Raw genomic sequence first — 10,790 nt, forward strand, 5'->3', positions numbered from 1 at the left:
CTACAGGAAGATACTTTTCTCTGCGAATCATCCGCTATTTCGTGGTCTCCTAAAAAGCGAGAGAGACAGAGTCCCATCCAGCTGGCTTACATGCAGAACACTCGACACTTTGGCATTTATCTCGAGAGAACTTGAGAGGAACGGTTAGCAACCAGGCAACAAAACAATATAAAGAAAACACAAACATACTCTGTTACATTCGTCCACCTAGTATGACGCACGTACACTGACTGATTAACTCTTTTCAGCTCTGTTCATCTTTTTCTACCTGTAAATCTATATCTATTTCTATCTACATCAATCTGTATCCATCTATCTATGCCTATTTTGATCTACCTCTCCATCTGTAAATCTAAATCCATCTGACGACATCTATCGATCCACCTGCCTACCTCTCTCTATCTTTTCTCAAATCGATCTGTCAACATCTGTCTCTTTGAATGACCAGTTCCGGTGTTGTGACGCCTTTTACTAGACGTTGAAGTCAAGCTAGTTGTCGCGAGTACAACGCTTTCTATTAAGCATGTCTCACTCTGCCACGATCGTCTTAAACTCCTCTGAGCAGACTTCTCATCGTGTCACCATGTTTCTCATTCTTTTGAACCTGCAGCTTTTCTTTAGCTCTCTCGGCCGATGCCGGGCGACTCCTTCTCATGTACAGACATCTTCGCTGCGAGCCGCGAACATGTTTTCCGTCGCTGAATTCAATTTGCAGCGGCTTCGATCCTCGTAAACCGTTCTTCGCCTTAGGCTTAGGAGGCGCAGCATGGGGAACCCCACGCTCCATGTGCGAAAAGGTGGAAATGAACCAATCGAAGGCCTGTTTTCGAGCTGAACTTCCGGCCTTCAAACTCTATTGAATCGAGATCAAATGCTTACCTATCAAGTCTACGAAAAAAAATATAAAGAGAACGCGCTTGAAGTTCAAATTTATCTGAAAGACCTTTTTACAAAAAGATCGAGAAACACTAGCGCATTTGCATAAAAAATGTGCCGAAACGGGACTTCTTTGACCGTGCATTCGAAGGTCTTTTGTGTCAACACAGTTTCAAGAACAGCCAGATTTGTGCAACGCAGAGAAAAACGCGCTTTTCAAGCAGAAAGTTCCTTGCGTTTTGCTGTTGTGAGTCACATGTCAGGGAAATAGATACCCAACAGGTGCTCGTGAAGAATTTCCGAATTCCAAGTTTCTGAGTTCCCCAGTGAAGGACGATGGAATGCCGCATGCGCCTTCTGTCCTCTTGCGTAGAGGCGTTGCGCGAAGGGAATATGCGTCCCCCGCTATGCATGCGGTGTGCGGATGTATTAAAACGCGGTAATGAAACTTCCAAAACTTCAGCGTTCTTTACGTTTGCTTCTCCACTGTTTTTTGGAGACCCGTAAACTCTCCAAGCCTGAGGCGTCCCCGCCATGAGCCTCAGGCTGACACTGAAGGTCTTCTCGAGAATCAGAAAACGACAGAGAAGACTGAAGACGGTCGACCAAGCGGAAGGCAGAAGCGGAAAAGAGAGAGAAGAAAAGAAGAGAGGGACGCGTCAGACTGGACGAAATACGACGGCAGGGAACTCGCAGAGCAAAGCGAGGCACTCCAGATCGCTGAGGATGTGACGGAACAGCGGGTGGTGAAAAGCAAAATAGAGAGGTGAAAGAGAAGCGAACAAGGTCGCCAGAAGCGTGGAGAAGAAACAGCGCATAGCAGAACCGTTGCGAGAGCCAGGTCGCAAAACAGCAGAAACGCATGCGACCAAAACAGGGGATGGGAACCATCAGACAGGAAAAGTTAAAAAGAATAGGATTGGATGAAGCTCACCGGTTCAACAACATGCCGTCACTACTCTCCACTTTCCATGCTGTTTACGGTTTACACCTTCGCTCTCTTCTTGCCAAGAATTTCACCTCTGTGTACGGTTTCCCTGTCTCCGCTGTCTCCGTTGGGTGCGTTTTCGTCCTTCCCCCCTGTTCGTTTCGCCGGTATCGCGATTCTCGTCGCGAACGACTCTCCCCACTCCTCATCAGCCGGACGTCGCTCTTCGTTTCGGATTCCCCCGTTCCTTCGTTGCTCCTTCCACTTCCCCGCCCTCCAAAACAACCATGCTCACATGCACACGCATATACATATACATATACATATATATGCATATATATATATATATATGTATATATATATATATGGATGCATATGTGCATGTATAAATATGTATGCATATGTATGTGTGTGTGTACATGTGTGCATGTTCGGCACTGGGCACCGACATGCTCGGTCGCGTCAGAGGTTCGTTTTCGACTGCCAGTTTTCTAGGAAGGCAGCTCTGACGCGCGGCAGGCAGGCAGGCGCACAGAGAGACACAAGCAAGAAGAAACCAGGCAAGGGGACGCCACGGGCGCAGAGAGTCTGAAGAGAGAAAATCTGGCAGATTCACAGATGGGGGCGACGCAGCTGTTCCGTAGACGAGACGGTGAGTGTGCAGGAACTGAAAAGAAGCGAGCATCTTCAAGCGAAGACGCCACAGGCGCTAGTTTCACCCGTGAGGCAGAACGAGAGAACAGAACAAAGTCGACCCCGACCTTTTCCTCTCTCTCCCAGGGCGACGAAGTGCATGCTCTGGACCGTCAGACACGGCTCCTGCAACGCCCTGCCGCTCTTTTTTCTTTACGCCGAAAAAATGTCAAGGTCGTCTTCGACCTCTTCGCCGGTGGCCTGAAAACCCACGGAAAGTGAAGGCGATCCAGAGAATCCGAATAGAAAAACGGTAGGACACTGAAGACGAATCCGCAGACGCCTCGTCTTTCACCCTTGAGAGGTGAGATCGCAGACCTCCACGTGTAATGCGGGGAAGCCAACTCCTGATGCGTGGAATCCTTCCCCTTTGGGGGCGTTGGCAATTCAAATCAAAACGTCGGGAGTCCGAATACGCAGACACAAACTAGGTGCCTCGTAGGCGTCGACGCGGCACACGGGGATCTCTTAGTCTACGAAAAACTCGATAGATCTGCCTAGGCTGCTGTCCAGACTCCCGGCTTCTGTTTCCGATCGTTGTTTTCAACAGAGAAGAGACATGCAGAGCGCCGGACATCGACACTGCGATCCGAACCACGAGCCTTGCGCTGTGCTCCGCTTCTCCCCCCTCATGTGAGCGGCTCTGTAGAAACCGTCTGTTGAAGAAGCCGACGACGTTTCGGTTTGAGCGAAAAAGTGGAAGTCGACATGAAGTGACAGTGGGAATGTACATTCGTCGCAGCGCCAGCAAACGATCAAGAACTCAAACTTACGTTTTCGACTTCCTCTTGCTTTTCGCGTTCCTCTCTCGCTCTTCGAATCCTCGCGTACACATCGCTGCTGGAGAGAAGACCGATGTCTTCTAATCCTCGACCAGCCTTGAAAGAGTCACCTGCCTTCTCCGTTTGATCGCCGCCTTCTCGCTGTGCATGCGACGCGTCCTCTGGCTGCCGGGAGCCTCCTTGCTCTTCTTCATCGCTGGCTGGGTCTCCCGCTTCCGAAATGCCGCCCTGAGTTCGGAGTCTCTTTCGCCGCTTCTCCCCCCCCGCTCCACTCGGTGCTTCGTCTTCGCGCGCTTCGTCGCCGCGCTGCCTGAGTCTCGTCTGTGTCCCTGCGTCGGTCTCGGCCTTCTCTTCCGAAGCGTTGCCGCTCGTCGCGGCTTCTCCTCCACGGTCTCTACGCATGTCTCCCGGTTCCTCGTCTTCTTGCACCTTTTCTCCTGCTTCGCTGGCTGTACCTCCAGTCGCTGCGGCCGCGTCTGCCGCACTGGGGAAACGATCTCTGCGCCACTTGAAAAAAAGCACAGTGCAGGTTTTGTCGTCTTCGCTTCCTCGCTTCACCGCCTCGTCGATGACAAAGCGAGCGGCCTGCAGAGAAACGGAAGGAGAGACAGGAGAGAGACCTCGCCACTCCACAGCGCCCCGTACCGGTGTAGACCGATGTTCCGGCGAGCGAAGTCTGCGGCGCCCTGAGCCGGACAGGCGTCTCTCGAAAAAAATACTCCTGATCTGGCATGTGTGTCAACAGCCTCGCGAAAGGCTCCAGTCGACGTCCGTTTCGCTTCTCTCACTCGCCAAAGGTCTCCTCAGAATCACGGGGAAAACTGCATACGCGGGGCGGTTCTTGCGCAGAGGTGATCGACGGTCACTCTGGCATGCAAGAAGGAAAATGCAGACCTCGAGAGACTCTGGACGATGGCCGAGCTTTCGCACGTCCGGAGCGCGAAAAACCGTTTGACGCTCGGCAGGCAATGCAAAACGCGAAAAGACATGAATTGCCTAACTTTCCCCACACACTCGTGAACTGTGGGGACGATTCAGCCCCGTCAAACAGAGGCCTTGCTCGCAAACCGGAGAGCAGAGTGCAGCTCAACATCCTTGTGTTCTGACTGCCTCCCGACGGCTGGCCCAAAAAACGACAGCTCGGCTCAACCTGAGAGTTCCGGGTGCCTCCGGAAACTCCTGAATGTCTCCGGCGAAGTTGCGGAGACACACCGCGCTCGCTGAAAGAAGGACGGACTGAGTGAGCTCAGCGACTCGAGGCGAGACAAGGTCGGGAGACGCTACGAGTCACAGCGCTATTTTTATTCCTTAGTAAATGCCGACTTCACTGAATTCGAGAAACTTCGAAAAAACAGTGTACAGACACTGCTTGCCAGTTGGTCGACTTTTAAGACTTCCCTGAACATGTTTGCCCCACACACCTGGAGAAAGGGTGAATCTGAAACGCCTAGCAAACTTCAACATCAACATGGCAGCAGGAGGTCCTTCTAAGACACTCGTGCGTAGTCCGCCAATGCAGAGAGCTAGAGCGCCGCGGCAACGCGGAACCGTTCCAAGCGATGGTTGACGACCTGGAACTCCTGTTCTACGCTCGAGTCTTGCGAACCAAGACACAAACAAATCCGAACTTACTTCTTGCGGTGGTTTGTCCAGATGCTCGGAAACGATTGCTACGACTTCCTCGTCGGAAAGGACATCCCAAATTCCGTCCGAGGCGAGGACCTAAAAGCAATCCAGCGCGCATGCATAGTATCGGAGAGGTTCGTCATAGACGAACCGGAACGGGTCACACGCTGTGCTTCAGTCACAAGCTTCGCTTCAGATTCGCAGCAAGAACGACTCACGCGTTTGGCACATCCAGCTTCCACCACAATAGACCGTGGTTTCCGTACACAAAAACCTTCGCGATCTGAAACACCAGCAGCTCAACTCGCCAGACGTACACAGAATCTATACGATTTTCTTCGAAAGCCATTCCTAATATTGAAGAACTCAAATAAAGCTCTTACCACTGATGAATTTGGAAGAAAGCACAGTCAACAACATATATATATATATATATGTATGTAAATGCAGAGAGAGAGATATATGCATCAATAGCTATATTTGCAATTGAACCTAGGGTGTGTGTGAATGTTTGTGCAGATCTTTGATTACGGGATCGCAGTTCTTCTGTGTTGCCCCAGCATAGATGAGAGGACCACTGTTGTAAATGCAGTGGGTTGAAGCTCGTGTTCTAGCGCGAGATCAGTGCAGTGTATTTTCGCATGACATGACTGTTGAAGAGAAGAGAGGATCTCGATGATTGTCAGCCTACGAGGAAGAGGTCAGTTTCAAAGTTGATTGCGTAGACGTGGAGAGTCGGTTGACAAGTGACAAGTTTCTTCGGAACCTTCATGCGACGGTCCCCGAGCGCTCGCGAGGTGGCGAGGCCGAAAAGGCGATTTGTTTTCCGGTCCACAAAGATGACACGCCAAACGCCTTCGATGTTCATCACCTGGAAGGCATGAGAGCAGCAGCGGCAGAGAAATGGAGGACTTCGTCCATGCGCATGCCCCGCGTGTGAAGGCGTCGCGACAGAGAAGAGCAGCCACCGCGCGCGTCCAAACCAGGCCGAACAGAGCACTCTCCACACCCAGTGGTGAGTAACGGACTTGACGACTCCAGGTTGAGCCGCAGATGAGACTCTCTCCCCGCCCCCGGCAACGCAAGGGATTGTGACGGCCTGGAAACGCCGCCGCCAGGCCCAAACGCGTGGATCGTCCGACCCGCTCTTGCAGAAGGTCTTTCCGCATCGATGGACATTTGAGAGACCCACTGTTCGAACCGGCGCGCCAGTTGAGACGCAGGCGCGCACAGAACCTCGACAGAGTGACGTATCAAACGACTTCACAAGTCTTTTTGCAGACCTGTGTAAGAGAACCACCTGGCCACAGATCCAGCAAGTGCCCGCTTGGGTCTGTTGACGCAGGCCGGTAGCAAAAAAAAGCGCCTTTGCCTGAGGAGAGAAAAGGCCTATGACGTAAAGGCTCGTTCTCACGGAGTGTACGCGTGCACACAGTCCATCTGTGTCTGTGCAAAAAACCGCAGATCTTTGTTTCGTCGTATTACCTCGCCTCCGTTCTGCTGCACGCGTCGCTGCTCGAGTTTGTGGTTCGGGCGGTGGTCTTCAGTCAGGCGGAGAGCTCGGTCGTCTCTGAAAAAATGCGAGAAACGCCTCAAGCGAAAACAGACTCGTCGAGGAAACAAGTGAAACGCGGAACCGCAGAGACGCCGCAGAGCTGCGACAAACCGGGGCCACGAAGAGAACTCCGGAGACGAACTTCTGCAGCTTCCCAGCGACCGCGCGCGAGAGAGAAAGTCCGCGACATATGCCGAACCGAGAAGGAGCCTCGACAGCAGGTAAAGACTCCCAAAGACGCAACTGCGCAGAAGATACGTCAACTGCGTTTTACCAAGAGTGGAGAGAAACGCAAAAGCGAAAACTCACGGGAGAAGGCGATCTCCGAGCGAGCCCCCCGGGTATCGCAGCAGCAACGGTCGAAAAACTGCCGAAGCGTTGCGCGACTCCACAGGACAAAGAAGAGCTAAGACACTTGCGTTTATATGCAGTGGAAATGGGTGACCGGAAGGCGTCTCTACGGTCCAATCGACGCGACATGTTGCACGAAAACAGTCGTCTCTGCGAAGCGAAAAACTCGAGAGACAGAGCAGGGGAGGAAAAGGGGAAACACAGCTTCATCCGACCCCCACTGCAAAGGCCGCCGAGATACGTACCGACAAAGGACCGCTCGCGTATCGCCTGCATGCGCAGTGAGAAGCTTCAACTGTCCGTCGTCATCCGGTCCGAACAGGAGCACGACGCAAGCTGTGCTCCCCGCTGCGACAAAACAAAAAAGCCGGTTCGCTTGCTGGGAACCCAAGGAATCGCAGCGCAACTACACAGCTACACAGATGCCCGGCTTTGCGTCGCACTCACAGCTCTCTCTCCATAAACAGATATAGACACATGCATGGACAGACAAAGAGGAAAAGGAAAGCACCTACTGTAAACAGAAGCGTTTATTTATTTATATATATATATATATGTATGGAATGGCCGCCGAGAGCCACGGACAGGACGTCTCGATAGCAGCGTCTCTGTGTGAACGGAAGCCGTTTCGTGGAGACGGAGCGCTATGGTTCTTTGCTCTTCGAAGAGCGGGGAAAGGTCGCAGAAAGCGCAGCTCCTCACCATCTTGTTCGACGCCTGATTTTCGCGCACTGTCGAGGAAATTGTGATCCGTCATGAAGAAACTCTTGGCTGTCGCCTTCACGAGAGCCTCCAGACCGACAGACAGGAACTTTTCCTCTCGGCGTTTGGAAGGTAGCCCGTCGTTCAGCTGCTGGACCAGAAGCGAGAAGTTACTCGGTTTCTTCTTTCGCTTCTTATCCCCTCTGTCGCGTTCCATCTCTCGGTCCTCAAGCTGTTGTCTTCTCCTCTGAGGGACAAGGAACGCAGCAGAGCCGCTGTAGCACTGGACAAAGGCCTCGTGTCACCTCGAACCTGTTTCGTGACTGGAACGGAGCTTTCAAGCCTCGCGCGCAACCTCCCTTCCCACCAGGGAAGAAACGGGGACGACAGATGGAAGCGAAACCGCACAAAAAGGTTGGATTACGACCATCTGCGTGTGCCCCCGTCGAAATACTCTGTTCACGGAGCAGACGCCAACGTTTCGGCTAGCAAATCGCCGCGCTCGTCTCCGGTCCGAACGGTCATGTCCACGGAGCAAACGACACAAAAGCAGAGATCTATGGCACCGGCAAAAAAGGAGCTCCCTCTATACGAAGCGCAGCACCCCGCGTCGCATGCGTGGAATGGCCATGTGCATGCATGTACACAAAAATGCGGCGGCGACGCGCGCGCCGCCTCGAGCTCGAGTGTGACAGACAAAAAAACTCCGGCAAAAGCGAGATGCAGACACAGAGACAGAGAGACACAGAGCAAGGAACAGTGGCGAAATACGCAGAGAAAGAGCACCGGGCACAGAGGAGGAGAGAAAGATCGAAACCGAGAAAGAAGAGGAGACAGAGAGAGACACACAGAAGGCGAGAGCTAGGGAAGCAGAAACAGGGAGAAGAAAGAAAGAACAGAAAGGATAGAGAGGGAAGAGAAATGCCGAAAACGCGCGAAAGAAACGCGCGTGTCTGGTGACTTACTTGCACAGTGCTGTAAATCTGTCTGTACAGGCTGATGAGGTTCTTGTGCAGGTTAACTGTCGCGTATTGCGCACAGCTGAAGAAGCGAAACGACATGCTCAAATGCCATGAATAGGTATGTGAGTGTACATGCAAATGTGTATATAAAGTACGTTTCTTCGTACACGCGGAGAAAACGCAGACCGAGCGAGGACGAAACGCGCCTGGTTCAGCGAAGAGCTTCTTCAGTCCAGCTCAGTCGTCGACGACTACCGCCTCGGGAGAGCTGGAGGTGACATTGACGGACCTCGGATGGCCCGGAAGGAAACACAACGCGACAGAGGATGAACAAGGATGAACAAGGCAGAACGACACAAAGGAGAAAGACCTACCTTGACCCATCATGTCCGTCAAAGATCGCTGTGTAGTAGCAGAGCGTATTCTCATCGCCAGTAACCACTTGGACAGGCAGGGAAACTTTTGTGACATGCCTGTCCTCGATCTCCACCTTCCCCTCAGCACTGCCCTGCGAAAAGAGAGAAGACCTCTCACAAAACGCATGGCGCGAGCCTCACTAAGAATGCCGCTGAAACGTTCGAGGCGTCTCGAAGAAAATCCGACCGTTCTCGAGAAAGGCTCCGAGATACTCAGACCTGCAGAAAACTCCTGAGGTAAACAGCGAAGAAGCGAGATGCAAACGCAGACTGCCTCCCCACCTGTATCGGCCCTCTTCTTTATCCTTCCTCGTCTTTCTGTTCCTTCTCTGCTCGTTTCGTCTCTCTTCCTGTTCCTCTCCCCTTCTCTTGTGGCTCTCTGGTTTAGGTACCTTTCGTTCTGCAGTCCCTGCGACAACATCTGTTTCAAGGTCGAGATCGATGTCTTCGTCTTCCTCTTCTTCCTGCAAGTCGTCTTCCGCCTCTCCTTCTTCTCCTTCTACTCCTTCTACTCCTTCTTCTACTTCTTCTTCTCCTTCTTCTCCTTCTGCGCTTTCTTCTCTGCTTTCGTGTGTCTGAGCGACGCCTCCAACAGGAGCATTTGCCTCTGTTGCTTCACCCGTCGAGGGCAGAACGATGTCTCCTGTCGTTCGATTGAAGTAGACGCCTTCTCTTGGGTTGTAAAGCCAGTGAGGGAGCGTTCGATGCATGTACCACACATCCTCGGACTGCGCCTCGTGGTCTCCCCGCCGCTGCTCTTTTTCACTGTCCCCCTGCTGCGCCGCTCGACCTTCAACCTTCGCGTCGTCGCTCTCTGCCGCCTGCTCTTCCTCGGTGTCCACATCGAACGGCGTCTCTGCTTCCCCGCCAGCGTCGGCGACTCGGTCTGCAGCGACCCAGTTCGAGTCTGCTGGGGCCCAGAGCGGCGGAGCTTCTTGCGCTGCCATCGAAGGAGATGAGCGAGGCAGAGGAAGAAAGAGGAAAAAGAGACAGCTAAGGCGCGGGGAGGACGAGAGGGAAGAGAAAAGCAGAGAGTCAGGAGACAGCGAGGAAGAGGAGGAAGAAGAAAGGAGACAGTCACGACAGAGGGAGACAGGGGCAGACAGCGCCGAGCGACTTGAGCTCAGATCAGCCGACAGGAAGAGCAAAGCATTAAAACAAAGGGAAGAGTTGGGAGAGAGAGGAAGAAGAGAATAAGAGACCGGAAGTGAAGATACGAAAGTGAACGAGGACCAGCCCGAACGACGAACAGAATCGAGAGGAAATCCAAGGCATGGTTCTTTGCTCTCGCGGTTTCTCCCTGATCTTGCGTTCTACTTTGAAAAGTCTGTCGTGCTCCGTCTTTTCCCCTGGGCCTCTCTTCGATCTCTCTGTTCTCCTTTCTCCTTCTGTGCCTGTCTCGTCCTTCTGTTCTGCTCTCCACGGAGCCTCCACACACAGAGAAGGTTTCGCCGAAACTTCCAGAACTGCGTTCGCCAAGAACGCAGGGGAGATCCTCTCTCTTCTCGGCAGAAGTGGACGACCTCCCGCGTTCACTGGGAGAGGGCAGCGCGGAACGGCTAGCAGCAGGTTTCTGAGAGTGTGCCGAGGAGAAGTAGAAGGAAAAGCGTAAGAAGGCGAGACACGGAGCGAGAAGAAGAGAAGAAAGGAGAGAAAACAGCCGGAGACGCGGAGACGGGATCTCTTTTCGGCTGGGAGAGAGACGCGCGTCGGAGAAGAAGGAGCCTGGCGCGTCAAAGTGCGTCTTTTTCCACTTCGTTGACAGAGAAGAAGAAGAAGAAAGGCAGACGCCACCCAGAAAGGGACCGTCGTTTCCGCCACAGTCAGCTCTTCTTTCGCGTTGCCTCACTCGTTTCGCGTTGCCGTTGCGCGCGCGCGACACACGCATGCAGCGCGAGA

At 52.9% G+C, this 10,790-nt stretch overlaps 1 protein-coding gene across 1 annotated transcript; it reads right to left on the reverse strand.

Annotated features, from left to right (window-relative positions):
• Positions 1-1,312: 1,312 nt before the first annotated feature.
• On the reverse strand, positions 1,313-10,709 carry TGME49_208500 (protein phosphatase 2C domain-containing protein). The gene is made up of 10 exons (XM_002369589.2): positions 9,284-10,709; positions 8,850-8,983; positions 8,479-8,554; positions 7,514-7,760; positions 7,057-7,159; positions 6,391-6,475; positions 5,597-5,776; positions 4,912-5,001; positions 3,271-3,864; positions 1,313-2,698 (listed from the first exon to the last, which is right to left on the reverse strand). The coding sequence occupies exons 1-10, from the start codon at positions 9,836-9,838 to the stop codon at positions 2,651-2,653; spliced, it is 2,112 nt and encodes a 703-aa protein (XP_002369630.1). The 5' UTR covers positions 9,839-10,709; the 3' UTR covers positions 1,313-2,650.
• Between the last annotated feature and the right edge of the window lie 81 nt (positions 10,710-10,790).

The sequence above is a fragment of the Toxoplasma gondii genome, chromosome Ib, assembly GCF_000006565.2.
Source record: "Toxoplasma gondii ME49 chromosome Ib, whole genome shotgun sequence".
In the NCBI taxonomy this organism is placed as follows: domain Eukaryota; phylum Apicomplexa; class Conoidasida; order Eucoccidiorida; family Sarcocystidae; genus Toxoplasma; species Toxoplasma gondii.